Below are 19,722 nucleotides of genomic sequence, written 5' to 3'. Positions count from 1 at the left end.
CCAATGTCCATATCAACTTCAGATACCTGTGAGCTAGGAAAAAAGAAAGCAACTCTATGGACAGTTCTCGACCTCACATTCAGGAATTTTAGAGGAAAAAAGCTTGCAAGGTACAGTTTTCAAAAGAGAAAGGCTTTTGGCATAATACCTTTCCATAAATAAAGCAGAGTGTGTGCGTGCATGCCTGTTTGAGAAAGGCAAGGAGAGGTATTAAAAAATATATGAATGTAGTGGTCCACCAATTTCTGCAGCAGAGTACAAAGGAGGAGACTGGAACAATACAAGGTTACTTCAGTAAATGTGAGTGGAGGTTTTTTAAATTCTTGGCATCCAATAAATGTGATGCTCAAACCACAGCAAAGGCCTTTTATAGGGCACCTGCAGTATGAAGTTCAGTAGAGACTTTTGTAACCCAGGGAACATTGCACAACTATTTTGAGTTCTGCATATTTCTGCTGGCTTCTGTTCAAGCAAGGCTGACTGATGCCTGGGCTACCGGAAACCAACTGTTATTCCTATCTCACCCTCTAAATCACATTGCCAAAAATCCCCAACTTGGAAAAAAAATATAAACAAACAAAAAACGTTAAACTCAAGAACAATCCAATCTTTGAACAGGGAGTTAAACAGAATTATCCCAATCTCGGGAAAGTGAGAGGCTAGAAAAGCAGAATATTTCCAGGGCACTTTGATGTTAATCCTGGGAGTTCGCACATCATCTTGGTGTTTCAGTTTCATTTCTGCTCTGTGCCACTCTGGCCCTTGCCAACATCAAATCAGAGCAGTGTTGTGAGATGTCCACCTAAGCCAACAGGAAAGGGAGAAAATTCATATCTCAGAGCCAAAACCTCAGCCATACCCATAGTGGGGTAAACCTGATCTAGTCACTCAGCACATGCTGGCTGGCTGGATGAAATACAGCAAAGCCACATGTCACTAAGAGCATATTCTCAGGCTCTTAGTGAAGATGTTTTGATTCATACTGGATGAGCGGCTGGCAATGAACTGAGGGAGATTTACAACAAGACAGAGCTGGCTGATGTTTCCCTTTGAAACGTTTTTACTAAAATATAGTAGAAAATTCATGGAAAACCTTTGGTTCTGGTACAGTTTTCAAGATTTTCAAATAGATATAGTACTAAATAGTAAAAATAATTCTGCACAGGTTGGAATATTGACCTTTCAGATTTCAGGTCCATGTTAATTTGCAAATCAATAGCTGTTAGCACTGATGACATCGTTAATTTTTTGAGGGTATTGATCTCCTTCAGCCCAAAGAAAAGGCCTCCTGCAGCAGACAAGACACGTCAAATTCAGGGAATTGCTGCCGGAGTTTGATTCTATAGACTGAAAGATGCAGGAGACATCTTTCCATATTACTGATACAGAAGCTGAGTGCTCGCCTGGTGAACTGCAGTCAATCTATTTCCAACAGAGTTCTTCTGCAATATGGCCAATCCTTAAAGGACCGTTTTGCTTGTGATGTCTTAACTTGTGTGGTCTCTAACTCTTCTGCAAGAGCTGCAATGAGTAGTTGCAGTCCTGAGTAGTATCAGGGAACTCTGACAGTTGTACAAATCTGGTTCAAGGTAACTCAAGATGGTCACCAAAATTAGCTGGTTGTGTTAGGTCTGGGTGGGATGGAGTTAACTTTTTTCATAGCAGACTGCACGCTGCTGAGCTTTCCATCTGTGGCTAAAACAGTATGGATAGCACACTAATGTTTAGGATGTTGATGAAAAGTGCTTTCACAGCATTGACTTTTTTTCCCCAGCTCCCTGCTCCTCACATCCAGTGCAGTATGCTGGGGCTGGGCAAGAGATTGGGAAGGGACGTAGCAATGACAGCTGACCTGAACTGACTGATGGAATATTCCGTGCCATATAACATTGTGCTCAGCCTCAGGAAAAGAAGGAGGAAGGGGGAAAATAGCATGGTTATGGCTCTCATCTTCCCAAGCAACTGTTACACATGCTGAGGCTCTGCTTCCCAGGAAGTGACTGGATATCTGCCTGCTGATGGGAAGTAGTGAATTAATTCTTTGTGTTGCTTTGCTTCCACACACAGCTTTTGCTTTCCTTATTAAACTAACATTATCATAATCCATGAGTCTTTTTGCTTTCCTTCTATCTTCTCCGCATCCCAAGGGAGAGGGGAATGAGCAAGACACAGGATGTGTGCTTGGACTGAGTTGATCCACCACACCAAATTTTTTGAAAGTTTTACTTTATTTTTCCCTTTTAGTGTTTACGAAGAGGCTGACAGTGTCACCTTCCCTTATGAGGATGCTGTGATAAGGGCCTTCCTCACATTTCCAAGCCACACCCTGGTTACCAAGACAAGAAGCAAGGGAATGCCCAAGAGAAAAATACCTCTTTTATACTGAGCACAGGGATTTATATATATTTAACAAAAGAGCCACAAGGGGCCACATGTGGAATGAGAAGGATACACAGACACGAAACAGATATGCAGTCAGTTGGGATCCCACGGATTGCTTTGGACATGAGGTTGTTATTAAGTGCTGAATCTTCATGCCAGGGAATTGAGCAGAAATTCACTCAGAATTGAGTATCCCTAGTATATATGCTTGAATATACAACTCCTAATGCTGTGTTCTGTCAGTGATAATATGAAAATATGTTTCTTACCTCTCTCACACTGGGGGCCAGTGAATCCATAGACACATGCACAACGATTTGGTCCAATGCAACGACCTCCGTTCTGACAGCCGTTTTCACAGACAGCTGTTTAGAAAGAGAAATAGAAATGATTGATTTCTGCTCTCAGTAAAACCACAGCATGAACTGTGTGGTGCTGGGAAGGGTTGGAATATCACCTACTTTGTGGTGTTCACCTGTCAAGAATCTCCACATAGTGAACATACAGAGAAAAGCGTGATATTTTTTCCCAGAAAATGACTTCCTGTTTATGAGTGAACCCATTTATAAAAAGGCTATAAACTCTCATTTCATTTGAGAGGATTTCCTGTGCTCTGGAATCTCAGCTCATTCAGGTCAGCACTGGGATTTAAATGTTAAGGTCAAGACGAATCAATACAAATGACAAACTGTATAAAGGCAAACATTTAAATTCAAGGAGAGGGGAACAGGACAACAATGAAATGTGAGAAAGGACCAGTCAGCAATTTCATCTTGCCTTGCAGAGTAAAGCAGGACAATAAACCAAACCTGTTATTTTGACCACACCAGTATATCTGCAATCAGGACAACATGGTGGTCTTGCTCTACATGGCAAACAGAGGAACAATTGGATGGATGGATAACACTGGCACAGTGTTAGTGCTCATTTTAGGTTGCATTGGCATTGACTCATTACTTCATAACACTATGGTAAGATGTGCTCATTCGGTCTGGTGGTAGTGTCAGGAGATGATGCTCTTCAGGACAGAAATAACTTTTCTGGGGTTAGAACTGGGGCAGGGAGTCCCTTTGTAAGCAATAGGTAAATGACAACAAGCCTGAGAAAAGTTGAGAAGATAAATTCAGTTTTCACTGTGAACAATTCAGATTTGTCTGTGGCAACTGTGTAGTACCACTGGCTGGAAATACTCATCTTCTTCAGACCTGTCTTCAGCACACCCACACTAGCTGGCATTCTTTATTCTCTCATATTCTGGCATAATCTGAGTGAATAGAAGATGAAAGGCCAACACTCATATGTAACACAAGATCAAGTACTTTAACAAGTCCATGTGAGAGGCTGAGATGGGCAGGATGCCACTGACCTATTAAAATCTCAGCAGTTGTAGTGACTAATTAGGACTGTTGCAACATTTCCTAATGTTATTTTTACAGGTTTTCACTCATTAAACTACTCAGTTGCACAACATCACTGGCACATTGAGGATCAGAAGACTATAATCTCACTTGAAGGGTGAAATTATTATATTACAGCTGAGTGGCTGAGAGGCCAGGTGCTGCTGCATATCATAGCCTTCAAAGGTTACACCCATTTTAGAACTGAATAAGCTGAAATCTGCTTTGCTGGAATGCTGCCAATGGGACTCTCCATTGTTCTCCACCCTCTCAGTGATGTGTTGCCCACATCTGAATCATTATGAAAACTCTGTTGAGGATATTATAGGTGGAGCTGGTAGCAACACATATTAAAAGTTGCCTAGTCTTCTCCATCATAAAGCCTGATTTGCACTTACTTATAACTTTCCCAAGCTTTAGCTATTCAGAATGAAATTTTCCATATGGTGTGTCTGCCTTCAGTTGAACTTTTTGGAAAGTTTTCGAAAAAAAAAATCATATAATTATAGTATTGTTAAAGTTGAAAAGGACCTCCAAGGACATCTAGTCCAACCATCCCCCTACCACCAATGTCACCCACTAAGCCATGTCTCCAAGCACCAAGTCCAACCTTTCTTTGAACACCCCCAGGGACGGTGACTCCACCACCTCCCTGGGCAACCCATTCCAATGCCTGACTGCTCTTTCTGAGAAGAAATTTCTCCTAATTTCCAACCTAAACCTCCCCTGACACAACTGAAGGCCGTTCTCTATAGTCCTATCACTAGTTATCAGTGAGAAGAGGCTGACCCCCAGCTCCCCACACCTTCCTTTCAGGTAGTTGCAGAGAGCAATGAGGTCTCCCCTGAGCCTCCTCTTATCCAGACTAAACACCCCCAGTTCCTTCAGCTGCTCCTCACAGGGCTCGTGTCCCAGGCCCTTCACCAGCTTCATAGCCCTTCTCTGGACATGCTCCAGGGCCTCAATGTCGTTTTGGAGTGAGGGGCCCAAAACTGAACACAATACTCAAGGTGTTTTTCTAAAAATATTTACAGAAAAACAACACCTAATTTATACTAGCATGGTCCACTGTAGGAAAACAGGGGATGATCAGCAAAGCCTGCAACTGCTCTTCCTGGCATGGGGGATTCATGCTGAGAGCCAGGACATGTGCAGTCTAAGGCAACTTCCTTACTGTCTATGACGTGAGTTTCCTCAATCTAAAACTCATTTCATACTCCGCAGAAAAAAGGTACAAGTCATGGCAGGTCTTGACTTTGAGATCAGCAGCATGCTAAGGTCAGCACTGGTGGGGTATGTTCACTGTGGGGTCTTTTAAATGCCACACAGAAGTTTGGATGTGCAGTTGTGTGGAACCAGAAGGGTGGTTGCACAAACCATTGGCACCAATTCTCCCAGCCTGGCCATGCAGAACAAATGTAACATGTCTCCTAAAGAGAGCAAGCTGAGATTCCAATGGAGAGGAGAATATAGCGAGGCCATCAAAGTCTGAGCTGCAAACAATACATCAGTATGTGTAAGGTGTACAGCACGTGTTGCAAGTACTTACGCTGTCCACAGTATGTTCCGGTATAACCTTTCTGGCAGAGGCAAGATTCATCATTGCAGCTTCCACCATTCATGCACCTCACATTGCAGGTTTGGACTGTGGAGAAGAGCAGGGAAATATTAGAAGACAATGCAAAAAATCATCTGTGACAGGAAGTGGATACCTCACAAATAAGTGGTGTTCAAAACTTAATTTCTTCATGTCTCAGGGCACAAACTAAGGGTGATATTAAATGTCCTTTTTTTTTTCTTTTTTCCAAGTTAAATGAATTAACTTGAATTCCCATGACAGGATATGAGCCCACAGTGTGGTTAAATGCTTGCACTTTTACTGAGGTATAATCACCCCGGAGTTTCTTACAACTATAAACACCATAGTCTGTTCCTTAGCCCTTAGACAGAAGGTATTTTTATTGTTCCTGTACCTGGTAGTATTGAACTGCTGAGACAATGAAAAGCCACGAGTCTTACAGGCAGTGTAAAACTATGAGCAGTTCGGGGGATGTGATTCTTCAAGTCCATTTTGTACAGGACAAGGCAGGACATTGTCCTTTCTACAGAATGTCCTGCCATAGCTTATGCGACTGAGAGTAAGGGCATAATTACTCATATTTTCCCTTTCTTTGGTGACTCCATCATTCTAAACATTCTGTTTTTTCTTTTAGGATATGGCATTTCAAGTATTTTCATATATTTTTATTATTATTTTAGATTTTTGCTCCATTTTCAAAATATGCTTTTCACATTCTGGGCTGTCAATCTTTAAAACATCTTCTTATTAGAAGCATGTTAAAAGACCTATGAGATGTTTTTGGGGGTGTAATTTATTTCATGGAGGAAAAACATCAACTTTTAAGATATCTCTTTTCCTTTTACAGTGATTATGTGGCCTTATTGATGAGATTCATCTCATAAAACAAGGTTTCAACGAATCTGGAAAAAAAAAGCATGTATTATATAGTCTTCCTATGTTAGAGTTCAGTTTTTACAGTAGATTATGGAACACTGATTGTGAACACTGTAGAAAAACAATAGTAATAAATAAGAGTCAGTCCGTTTTACACTGACGTAGACACAAAGCTAGTATTGGCTTTAACTGTTTCATCACTATTCAACAGTTAAGGATGTGGTATTAAAATAAAAGAGCCACAAAGGGGTGGTTTATTGCTAAACACTGAATTACAAATAGGTCAAACAGCTTTCCTTCTTTAATGAAATGCCTGAACGATGCAGTCTTCATTTGTGACATGTGACAATTCAAACTGCAAGTGCCTCAGGTTGTAGTAAGTTATGTGAAAACTGTTTTGCAGCATGTACACTACAGCTCCTGCATGCCAGGAAAGGAAGAGCTGTGATTTGGCAGCTTGAGGAAGTTGGGTCTGGAGAGTGCATACATGAGTGGATACTCAGATGTGGCTTGTGTATTCTCTGTACATGTAACATCAGCTCCAAAAGAGAAGGGTTAGGGTTAGCATAATTGAAATGGCTGCCCAAAAGGTAGTAGAAGTCAGAAGTATCCAATAAGGATAATTACATGGTTCACGCCTTGTTCATAGAAAGCCTGACAGGAAGAAGGAGTGGAATGGGAAGTCTCAGGGCTTTGCATTCAACATGCTCAGCACATGTGCTGTACGTTTAATCCATGCATTTCTAGTATGGTTTGAATTAGTCATGATGTCTACAATTCCTATTGCTCCGTGGCTGGAGATCAGGCCAAATTTAGATGAAAGCTTAATCATTAAGGAAACTGAGCTTGAGGCTTCAAAGCATTGCCCAGATTGTCAGACATGAGACCAGTCTCTCTGGGAAATGGCTGTGTTTCCAGCACATTCTTACCCTACACCCCTCACTACAATTAATCAGCACTGGGAAAGCAATTACATACAACAAATCTGGGAGGGCTGCCCAGAGACAGTAGGAAGAAGTAGCTAGGAAGTGTCTGTCTGTCAGAGTTGTCCGTCTGTCGGAGCTTTTCCCTACAGAGTCTCCCGAGTTTTGCATTCAAGGCATTCAGCAGGGGGTAAGATCTGGTGAAGTTAAGAAATTTTAGTAGTTCAGGTTCTGCACATAAGAAAAGCCTTGACACTCATCCAGAAATTTTCCAACTAATTGGCAAATACACTATTTCTAGCCCTGCTTAGGTCCCATTTCTTACTTTTGCTGTAATCCCAAATGCCCTGAGGTCCCATCACCATTTCACTTATCTCCAAGGCTAGCATCAAAGGGTCTGCTAGATATAGAGTGCTGAAGAAAATCTTTCAAATAAGAATTTAAAGACCTATTATTCTTTGTCAGGATTTTCCAAGCAGAGACCAAAGTTCTAGGAAAAAGAATGACAGTTCTCCCTAGTTAACTTTTCCCATTGGATTGGATTAGTTCTACATTTTATTTTAAAGGATCAGTGTCTGCAGCTGTTCTGCCAGCCATCAGCAGTGGAGTTTGCAGACAGGTTTTATGTCCGCTTATTGACTACTACTATCTAAACAGTCACTTGCAAATTACTCCTAAAATACCTTACTCTCCCAAGTAAGAAACCGAACTTTTTGTTATGACAGAGAGAGGCAGAGTGGCTTTTATTGCCTCTGGAATGCACTATTTGTCTGTTTTACCTCCCTGAAGCATTCATGATAAATGCAGATCTAAACATCCCCACAATGAATGCCAGATTTAACGAAGCCTCTGCAGAGAAACCTACCCCTCCACCCCCACCCTCAACCCGGAGCACATGCTGAAATCCACCCCAGGCTCAGAGGAATGCCAGGTCTGTGCCCAAATGTATATACTGCTTACAGCATTCCTCGCATTCCTCTGTGATTGCTAACATATGGACCCTCACTCCAGAAACTTTTGTGTCTCCAGCACCTTCCATTCAGCAAAGCATTTGGGAAGGTTTGCAGAGCTATGCACGCATAGGCTTCAGCACTGTGCGCTTTCTGGGGACATCTGTAGTGTTGTAGGACAACGTGGCGCTTTGGAACTAGATTCTGGGAATTTTCTTCTTTCAGTCACGCCCCGAATGTGGTTTTGAGGTTTGAGGGGTCTAGTTCTCTGGCCTTCAGTCAGATGCCTGCAAGTCACTTCGTTAACAATAGTTTGCCTACAGATGGGCAATAATGGGAAATAAATTTCTGGGTTGTCTCTAGAAATGGCCACGAGATCTTAAAAGATGCTATAAAATCCCATTAAAATCTGCATATTGCATTGTCCTGACAAAATCATCCTTCTCAAAACAATACACAGCTCTGAACAGAGACACAGCTCTGCTCCTTTGCTTGCAGGTTTTTGTTTGTTTCTTTGGCTGGTGTTTTTGAGTACTGTCATCATGTATGTATGGACAGACCACTTATACATTCAGGTGCAAATGGTCACCCAATATCCCTGCCCACATCTGGAGATCTGGAGTGCAGGCCAGCCCCGATTCACGAGAATTTGAGAAACAAATGAAGCCCTTTCAGGCAGATCTGCTTATGCATATTCTGCACTGACTTGGGTGGGTGGTCTCTGTGCTGGTGGCGGCCCTCGTCTTGCCAGCAGGAGTGCAATTATCTGCACCCAACAAGCTCTGAGGCTGTCAAACCAACCTGCACTCAGTGATGCTTCTCAGACAGATGCCCCTTGTCTGCCCAGGGAGAGATTGGGACAGTGAGGGAAGGGAGTATGAGGGGCTGCACACATAGATCCTACAGGACTCACTGGCTCTTCTCACGTATGGGCAATAGAGCTTGATATCCAGACCCGTTTTCTCTCTTATGTGAAGGATTCAAATAGTTTTGACTGCTTCTTTCTGCTGTTTAGTGAGTAGAAAGAAGTGTCTGGAGCTTTCTGCAGGTAACCAGCAAAGGCAGAACTACTTGAACTATTCCAGTTCAAGACACGGTGTAAGGCATTCTTTCATATAATTATGTACAGACTCATGAGTGTGGGTACAAGGGCTTGTTGGATGTCCCCATTCAGCCTCCCCACAAATCAGGATGGCTGTGACTTTGTCTAGCCAAGCTTTGAAACTGCCCAAGCAGGGAGATCTTCCACACCTCTGGTGACCTGTTCCAGCATTGCACCACCCTCCAGCGTAAGAAACTTCTCTTTGTGTACAACCTGAACATCCCAAGTTGCAACCTATGGCCAGACACTTCTGTTATCTTGCCTGCCACTACTGAGAGGGGTTTGGCTCCACTGCCTTTGTAGATGCACTTCCAGTAGTTAAGACTACGACTGGATCCCTCACTGACTCCTCTTCAACTAAATCAGCCCAGCTCCCCCACCTTCACCTTTAAGGACACATGTTATAGAGCAACCATTTTGCAACCCACTGCAGATCTAGTTTCTTCTCATCCCTTCTGCACTGGCAGCCCAGAACCAGACTCAGCATTCCAGCAACAGCCATGCTAGTGGCAAGCAGAGGGGATAACACCTTCCCTTGACTTTGTTGCCACAATCCCCTTAATCTAACTCACCGTATGATTGGCTTTACTGACCGTCACAATGACTACTGAATCATAACCAGCTCAGTACCTACCGTAACTCCCAGCTCCATCTCATCACAGTGGAAAAAGGGGCACAAAGAAACACTATTGAGTGTACAAGACCATTAGCTATCAGGTTTTAGATTCAAACAGGAGAAGTGCTTTCTGTGCAGAGTCATGTGCTGCAGAGTAAAGGAGTGTATGCCTGCTCTAGCCTTGAATACATCCTGCAAGAATTACTAGAGGGTTATGGGGATTGCTGTCTGGATATTTGACTGTCACTCCTCCAAGTCCTCCATAGTTTGCTTATGTGCTATGTTAACAGAAACCTCATCCACCTAGTCTTCTTCCCAGAACTTTTCAGGTCTTTGTCCTGAAAGCCTGAGATGGGAGAAAAAGGCAGAAAAAGTGGCAATGGAATTTCTACATTCCCAACACTGACAAGTGCATAACTTCATTGTGTCACTGCAGTTTTCTAAAAACATTCGGCAACTCTCTCTGATGTTCAAATCACAGCCTACCAAAACTTAATAAACTTAGCATTGGAAAAAATAATTATTTGGTTAACAAAAGCAGTGACAGATTTAATTCAATTTCAAGGAACAGCCAAGAGTGGATGGGCTCTTTGGCAGCAGTGTTGCTATTTGCTGCTGGGAAATTCAATTTCTGTATCCTGTATGATTTTTTATACCAAAGTAGTAGAAATCACAAAAAATAAACAAACAAAAAGATAAATCAGGTTACAACCTTGTTGCCCATTGTGACTGGGAAAATTTTAAGAGAGCATATAACTAATCCAGAGGGAGGACAATCACTAGCAATGTCTTTTTACCTCCAGCTGAGCCACAGTTAGGAGAAAGTTGTCCATTGGAGCACGTACACATGTTTGGCCTCGAACAAAATCCATCACCACAAGAATTCCTGCAAATTGCTGGAGGAAGAGAAGGAGACAGTGATTAGCACAAGGTGCTAGTCTGTGAACTTCCTCACAGGCTCATATTTGGCTGCCAAAAGGGTGTGAATTCACCTTGCTTTAAGAAGAAGAAACTGGGGAGGAAGTTGTGGCACCTCCTGAGGACTCTGCTGTGGGCAGGGCAACAGTAAGAAGGACTCCCTCACTCTCAGGGCACGAATTCCTGGAGAAATCTTCCTTTTATCACACCCTTTGGCTAGGCCCTTTGCCTTATTTCTATTTCACTTAGCAGAGGATGGGGAAAATGTGGCACCTTTCACTATTTTTACCTGCTAAAAATGTTTCTTATCAGAGACAAGTGACATTCATACTGAAACAGGTTTCCTTATTATTTTTTTTTTCCTTTGGGTATTTCCATGCAGCATTTTGCAGTCTGTAGTTTGGCACTGAGCTAAATGACTGTTACTGAGATGCATCTCCTGTTGAATGAGGGGCTGAGCCTGAGTCAGCCAGAGATGCATCAGCAGGATGCCTTCATATCAATCTATCCTTTCTTGTCTGGGACCCCTGCTAATCTCTTTCCCTTCCTGTACCATGAGAGCCAAGAGCTGACAGTATTGTTCCACCTGTGTAAGCACAGATTTCATTAGAGTCTCGTGAAACTATCTCATCTCTGTGTTTTTTATAAATACAATTATAAGGCACAGTTCCCCAAGGACCTCCAGCCCAGATGGCATGTTTTACAGCTATGAGAAAAGTCAGCAGACAACCCTGAATGTTGCTAACCCTGCATGCCACAGAGCAGCCATTTGGTTGTAAGTTCCTTAACCCTTCACTGCAACTAGCAGTGAACTGAACCAGCATTAAACTGAAGACTTGAATACTTCACGGGGCGTCCACTGCCTACAGGGCAGTGGATTTCCTAAAGTAAAGAGGATTTTTTGAGTTTGCTTGTCTCTTCCCGTAAGGAAAAGAAAGGATGCATAACTCTGTATCTTACCACCACCAGGGGTGAAGTAAAATGCATTTAACTCCTGAGTCATTATTCACTTTTGTTTTTTAGTGAGTAGAATGCCCAATGCAGGCATTCAGACACTGGCGCTGGTTACTCACTGTGCACAAGGATGCATAAACTGTTCCCATCACTCATAATACACTTGAAAGTATTTCCTTTAAGAGGAGAATATTTGTGGCTCTGGGCTCGGTTTTGTGCATCTGAGATCCCTGACATTAGGAAATACTGGTATTAGGAAACATGAGGCAATTCTCACTAAGATGACTTCTTTCTAAGTTGCAGTTTCATCTCTGAAGGTGGAGTATCTTCTGAAATATGTAACCTGTATTGTGTCAGAGATTCTGCAAGATGACCCTATTTTTTTCCTCAACTTGAAACCTCCCACTGTTAATTATTTTTAGGAAGTTTTGCAAAAAGCCATTCCAAGTGTGCTCTAATGCAGAGGATTCCTTCAGAAAGCTAAAATACGGGGAGATATAAGCATCCTACAGTGCTATCTGCTATTTGGTGTGTCCAGGATACAGTTAATATATTCAGGACACTATGCATTTACAGTGTGTGTTTGCTATGTTTCAGCATGAAGCATGACCAAATGCCAGTCAATTACACCTATCATCTCCAGTAAGAATCTCATTTATTTACCCCTGAGCTGACTTGCAATTCCCATGGGAACATCTTCCCAAGGGCAGACTCCTTCATCTCCCCATAGCTTATGCCTTTACCATACAGAAATGAGCCATAGATCCTAAGCCCCTTAATGGATTTTATAGGTGTATATCAGCACTTGAGTATATAACAACGACCTACTCCAAATAGCAAAGCTATCTGCAAAAACAGAGATGTGATCTATATAAATCAGCATTCTCCTTTAGAAAGAGGACAATGAAAGAAAAATACAAATTCCTGCTTGTGGACCCTTTCCCATGACGACATGCTTCCAATGGCACCATCTAGATCTTGTCTGAGCAGCTAAATTATTTCATCTAACTAAAGAGCTCTAAAATTACTTTTCTGGAGTCACTAAAAGTGTTCCTTTGAGGCTAATCTTCTAAGCAGGCACACAAATTGTCAAGCAACAAGGAACAAAGTGGCAATTTGGCAGGAGACAAAAGGCCATGCATTAAATGGGACCAATTGCAACAACCCTGTTTTAATCAAGGCGAGCAGAGATGAGAACTCCCAACAATCACTGCTCCTTTCCCAGTGGATTATGAGATGTTTTGTCATATGCTGAAGCGTGAGATGTGTATTCCTTCCCACATGGCAGTTAGCTCCCTTGGTGCCCTTAACAGGAAAACTGATACTCACGGACAATGCACTGGTTCCCTCCGGGCAGCGTCTTCCAGCCAGGGCAGCAGTAGGAGTGGAACCTCGAGCCACAGACATTGGGTCTGAAAATTAAAAACAATTTTTCCTCTGTTTCTGTACAGTGCCATTGGATATTCAGCACTTATTATCTCTGTATGAGAGCACTTGAGTAGTCTCTTGCATGACATTTCTCTGCCAAACTCCATTCCCTCACTCTGAGCTTAAACAAGCCATGTTTAATTCCCACCAAATGGAGTCAACATACACTACTTTAATAACTGACTCCTGACCTCCCTGTGCAGAAAGCCCCAATTAGCTACGCATTTGAGTGAAGGGAACTGAGGGCACATTTGACTGCTGTTGTTTCAGCTATAATGCGCTGTGCTAGGATCATGGAGCTCAGAGCTCAAGCTGCACAGAAGGAGCTCTTTCTGACAACCACTGGCTTCACAGAATCATAGAATGGCCTGGGTTGGAAAGGTTGGATGAAGATCATCTTGTTCCAACCCCCCTGCCACAGGCAGGGCTGCCACCCACCAGATCAGGTTGCTCAGGGCCTCATCTAACCTGGCCTTGAACAACTCCAGGGATGGGGCATCCACAACCTCTCTGGGCAGCCTGTTCCAGTGCCTCAAAACCCTCTGAGGGACAAATTTCCTTCTAAGGAAGGGAAGAAATCTTCTAAGGAAAATGAGCTTCTAAGGAACATGAGCTTCCTGCTGATCCGATGGCTTGCACAAAATGTACAGCTGTCACCTCCTTGTGTCCAACACAAGTGCCTCCTCCAAACTGAGAGACACAAAAGAGACTCTGCAGGAGCTGCCTGAAGTCCATCAGGCTGTCCGGAGAGGTCAAGCTTATGTGGCTCAGTATCTCCATGCTCATTAGCATTTGGAGTAAATGTCTCTTTGCACGTTTTTCTGTAAACTGCTCATGGTGAGGGGGTTTGTTTGCTGCAACCATAGCAGCTGACACCAGATCCACTCCTGCACCTCCGAGATGCCAGAAGAAAACAGAGCCCCAAAGGCTTAGAGTGACCCTATTAGGACTATGGAGGGGTGAGGAATTGAGGCACAGACAAGTCCACCATTTCACTAACCCAGAGCATGTATGTAGGCTCCCAGTATAAGAATGGGGCCATATCCACAAAGTTAGACACAGCCAGTTGGAGACACACATTTCCACATAGGAACAACAAGACCTAGACACCAGACAACCCTAGAAATCACAGGCAACTGGGTATTTTGATAACCTGAACAGGGCAAGGGCATCTGTTTCTTGTGCACATATCTCATCAGCCCTGTGTGTGTTAGATAAAGTCCCGCTCTTCCTTTCTGAGTGGCAAAGTCATGCACATTCCAAACCATCAATCAGACAGGCTGGACATAGTTTTCTTCATCTTCCTTTTTTTTTTTTTTTAAAATCAATGTTATGCATCAAAGAAAGCTAGAAAACCAGCCCAAGCATATAATTCAGCATGGCATTTACAATGTTGTGCCATGCTACACATCTGTAAATGAAATAACAGACTTTCAAAGAAAATTTCCCAAAAGAAAACAAGAAAGCCACAAACCCATGTGATACCCATAGTCTTGTGACATTGTCAAGTGTGGAGTCTTGAGAACGCAGCCCCTTGCAGAGACGCTAGGGCTCTACCAAAGGATCAAACATGGGGGATGGCAGTAGAGACATAAGTGTAGACAGTGTTCAAACCTTGGCTGGACACTGGCCAGCAATCCTCCAATGTGTTGTGCAGTCCCTGAGGGATCACATCTTTTAGAGAAGCATGAGAATTTGAACTCAAATAAAGAGTGAAAAATACACTTTGGTAGTTTTCCAGTTTGCAGTAATCCTTGTTGTTAAAATGGCTTTATTCAGGGTCTGAGTTAAACAAGCTTTTAGTTTCAGGCATTGGATCTTGTTATATCTTTGACTGCTGGATTGAGCGAAGTCACTTCCAAATAGACCAATGTAGGCTCTATCACCCTTTCATTTTCTCTTTGACGAGGGAAGGAAAATATCAAACTAATTTATCAGGATCCATGGACCCAACTTTAAATCGTTTGTTATTCATTATGCTATCCTCATTCTAATTTTTATTGATTACATTTTATGTCAACCACTTCAGCAGTTTGCTTGGGGCTGGTTATTGACAATCTGTAACTATCACCATCATTGCACAGAGAGGGTGGCTTTATGTGAATGAATCAGATTAGGAAGTTTCTGCTATGTAGTTTGGGATGTTTCTGAAACACCAGAGTTTCCATCTGAGCATTACGAAACACATCATCGTGGTGTGGGCGACTGTACACTGGGCAGGGGCCAGTGGAGTCTTCCTCCTTGAAGATCTTCAAAAGCCATCTGCACATGGGCCAGGGCAACCTGCTCTGGATGGACCTGCTTGAGCAGGGGAGGTCCTTTCCCATCTCAGATGTTCTGTAAGTCTATGTTCACTGTAACCCATTTCATTGTGAAATACACTTCCACAGCTATGTGCGTATCTCAGCTACTGGTAGAAATATCTCTAGTTATATGGCTACTCAGTGTGGGAGCAAATGTATGGATGTAGCAGACTGTAGCAAAAGAAAAACTCTGATTTTTTAAAAAAACTTATACAAAAGCATTGGCTGCTTTGTTTATTTTTTATTTTTATTCTGAAAATATGACCATTTTCCTCAGCTAGATCAGCAAATTCATTTAATTTTCCACAGAACAGTCTCTTTTTATTTCCCTGGTGGTTTCTAACACCTCTGCTACTGGTTTGTGTTGCTGCAGATGGCAGCTGTGAGGAAATCACACCTGGGAACAAGCCCTTTACAGAGCCTTAGTTGAGAGCTGCCTTCACCCTGGGTATTCCTGGGACTGGTACTTTCAGATCGGAATCAGAACATCTACATTAAAAGCCAGAAAACAAGGCTTTCTTTGCTCGTGTTTCATCGTTTCAGCAAACTGAAAAACTGAACCCCAACTGCCCATCAAAACCAAACCGCTGCTAAACTCTTATGTAGTTTGTATACTCTTTGGCTACATCTAGAAGGAAAAAAAAAAAAAAAGAAAAAAAAAAAGTGACCTTTATAGATGAAAGGACTTCAAGATCTAAAACAATCTGAGCATCTGCTTCCACCTCCCAGGGAGGCCAGAGTACCTCACATGCCAATATGTTCTTTGAAGTGACTCAGTGAAGAGCCATAGAAAAAATGAAATTCCAAAAATGGCTTTCAGGAAAAAAAAAAGAAAAAGTTAGCAAGTCAATATCTCCAATCACCTTGCAGGAACAACTCTCATAAACTTTCATAAAATAATACCTCTCTAGCTGTTTCTAAACAAGTTAAGCATCTCAAACATTAGTTTCTGGTCAGATCTAGCTTGTTCTCACAAAGCCCCTCTTCCCCCTCCCCCCTCTTTTTGGTGTTTATTAAACTGCCTGATTTCACAGCATGATCCAGCTGAGTACAGACCTCCATTCTGTTCTTCTTGTACCCTTAAAAATAGCACACATTGCTCCTGATGTGAATTTAGATGTCAAAATGGACCCTCTGGTATTCTGCCACCAGCAAGGGAAACACATAAAACAGTTATTGTTTCATCTTCCCTTCATTCCTTTAAAACAGCATCCCAAACCTTGCCTGTGCCCTTGTAGAGACTGTTTTAACCATGGATGTCTTTACTTCCCTCCCATGCCATGACGTGCCTACTTCAGAACTTGTCTTGCTTGTTCTTCCTCAGATCCCAAGGTGTCTGTGATAGTAGGTGTGCCATCAGTCTGTTTTCCTGAACTTCCTTTTGCTTCTGCCTCAAAGTTTTGCCTAAGTGGTGGGGATTTTTTGAATATTTTCTTCCTCTGGTTTCCTTTCTCAAGGTTCTGCAGTGAGCCAAGAGTGGGAAGGCAGAGGGTGCTGGGTTGGCTGTGTACCTTGGGCACAACAGCCAATATCAGAAGCACTCTGTAGAGTCAGTCCCTTTGCCAGATTCCAGTCTGTATTTTGGCAAGAACTTGCAGTGGTTTAGGGCAACAGATTCCTGGCTGGGAGAGGCTGGTGGATCCTAGAATACCCTGAATAAGCTGCGTAGGCATCCACAAGTTTTTCACCTCTGGCATGACTGCAGTTGATGTAAAGGAGTTACACAGAAGACATGTAGCAATCGTTAAGCAAACATACAACATGCATTCAGAAAACACACAGCAAACATAAAGTAGACCCAGCAGATATTCAGTGGATGCACAGCAGACATAACAGAAACACAGTGGATGTACAGCAGTCACAATGATGATGTGCAGCACACACCCAGCAAATCCAGAGCACAGCAGACAGAAAACAGAGACCCAGCAGGACATGTACAGCAGATGTGCAGCAGACATGCAGCAGATATGCAGCAGATGTGTAGCAGATACGCTGCAGGTGTCTCTTTCCAAGTGGAAGAAATATAATGTTTTCACAGGGAAAATGGAACTGGGCAGAGTTTACAATAACGACAAAACCACTGAGTTGGCCTAAGAGTAAACTCTAAGGAACCCTCTACTGAACACTGTTATTTCCATGTAAAAGCAATCTTAGCTTCTGCTTTCCATGGTGACTAGAAGACCTCTGAGCAGTACAAACATTGAATGACTTTCTGGTCAGTGAAGGGTGCTGCTTTCCTTCCCAGTTCCAGTTTTCCCAGAGCACACAATGAGCTGTGCAGAAACTGTGGCAACTGTTTTTCTACTTGTGTTGCATTTGCCCTATGCTCTGCAGAACCTCCTTCACCAAACCTGCCAACACAGAATCATGAGCTGTGCTACAACACCATGATTTTTGTAAGAAAAAAGTATCTTCAGCAAAGCTGTGACAAAAACAATTGTGGACATAAGTAGCAGTTATCTCGATCCTGGAAAACACATGCTGGAAACAAATGCTCTTATCAGCAAGAAGGTATAGATAAAACGCATGTCATTTAGTTGTTAAAGAGAAACCATGCTTCATGGTGAAATGCTTCAAGGAATGGAAAGGTGAAAGCTAGAGGAAAATTCATTCAAGTTCAGTAAACTTGCCACAACATTCTGATGATTACTCGTCATCAGCATCTGTAGCCATTTCAGAGTCCTAAATTAAAAATCAAGAGACTTTTTAGCTGTGCTCACTGTCAACTTTATCTTCTGGCTAGCTAGCAGTACCAAGGTGGTCTTATACAGATATGACGCAGTCCTGAACAGGCATAGTTATAATGCTGAGACTGTGCTTATACTCTATGACTTTTCCTTTGGGTATTAGAGCCACAGGAGTAAGAGAGTGTCTGCAGGCAAGGAAGAGTCTGAAAAGACCTCAGATACTAAAGATATTTTTTTTTAATGAAAATGAATATGGACAAAAGAGTAATGCTAAGAAAGAACAGAAGGAAAAGCAATCGTAGCCACTGTGTCTTCTTTGTCCACTTTAAATAAACAATAGAATTACAGAGATAAGCACAGACAAAGTAAGCCTGAATTTCAACTGATGGCACTAAATCCTGCCTGCTGGCAGGGACTACATTTGAGAACTGGGAGATGCCAAGAAAAAAAAAAAAAAAAAAGAAAGAAAACACTTCAGAAGAGTAGAACTACGGACATGAGATGTGAAAATGCAGGGCTGTTAGTAAGAGAAGCCTTTCTCCCAGATCCACAATGGAGTCTAAAGCATAAGCAAGCACTGAGAGACAAACCACACCACAAACTTGCCCACAGGCTCAGGGTGCCAGTCTGCTGGTGGGGACAGAACACAAGTGGAGTCTGGTTGTTCCTGTAAGCAGCCTGGGAAATACAGCCTGAAGCACTGAATTGTTGCCTGCTAGCTGAGCAAGCAGCCCAAATGGGCTCAGTCTGCCAGTTATTGTCAGATGTCTAGTGTGACCCCAGCAGAAATGTTCTCATTGTTAAAGGTAGAAGAGGGCAGACAGCACAGCGTGTGATGTTTGGGCTTAGAATGTTTTGCAGACCAATGCTAGACAAAAACTAAGTAAAGTTACCCTGAGCTTCCTGCTTAACCATGTTATGTTGGAACATATATTATTATGTTATGCTTAACCCCTGTGTCCTCAACACATGGATATGCACATGGATATTTACCCAGTCCTCCAGCCGTGGGAAAAGGAATAGCCAGCTAGAGAGAAGTCTCTGAGTCTTCTTCAGCAAACTCTGCACAGTCACCAAAGGGCTGCTTTCTGTAAGAACTGCAGTGCCCTGCAAGTAGCACTTCTCCTGCCAAGCAGCAAGACCCACAGCTAATGAAGCCTTGGCTACGTGTAGTGCGTGCTTTCCAGAAAACAGGCACTGCAGCCCAGGATTTGTCTCCCCTGTCATGGTTAATCGGTGTGCTTCGGTTGTCACTGGCTTTCAGAAGTGTTATTTCCATTCCTTAAATCAGAGGAAGACAGAATTGAATGAAAATCAGTGTACTGCCAGGGCTGGAGTAATTCTCAGAGGTGCTCTGGTCTGCACAGGGTTATTCCCTGGCTGCTCAAACGTTTTCCTTCTCACTGGCCTCATCCTCACTCCAGGCAAATGAATGATAATTTCAGCCAGTGTAGGTGGATATGAAAGACTTGTTACCTTCCCTGCTGTCCTGCACTCACTGTCTATAGCATTAACGACATCATCTCCATGGGCAATAATGGATCAGTCCTGACTGCCCACTCAGATCCTTGGGAACTACAGAAAGTGGTGCTGCATTTCCATCAGCA

The 19,722-nt window shown here is 42.7% G+C and overlaps 1 protein-coding gene across 1 annotated transcript in view; it reads right to left on the bottom strand.

Annotated features, from left to right (window-relative positions):
• Positions 1-19,722, bottom strand: part of LOC311219390 (fibrillin-2-like) — a gene marked incomplete at both ends in the record, with an annotated part of 114,671 nt that overhangs the window by 80,236 nt on the left and 14,713 nt on the right. The window contains 4 exons of the mRNA XM_084302510.1: positions 2,652-2,747; positions 5,329-5,424; positions 10,623-10,721; positions 13,027-13,109. Coding sequence (XP_084158636.1) covers positions 2,652-2,747; positions 5,329-5,424; positions 10,623-10,721; positions 13,027-13,109 — 374 coding nt within the window. The remainder of the gene's footprint in view (positions 1-2,651; positions 2,748-5,328; positions 5,425-10,622; positions 10,722-13,026; positions 13,110-19,722) is intronic.

The sequence above is a fragment of the Netta rufina genome (assembly GCF_964035555.1).
Source record: "Netta rufina genome assembly, chromosome: 28".
Classification (NCBI taxonomy): Eukaryota; Metazoa; Chordata; class Aves; order Anseriformes; family Anatidae; genus Netta; species Netta rufina.
This window is presented reverse-complemented; position numbering and strand designations above follow the sequence as displayed.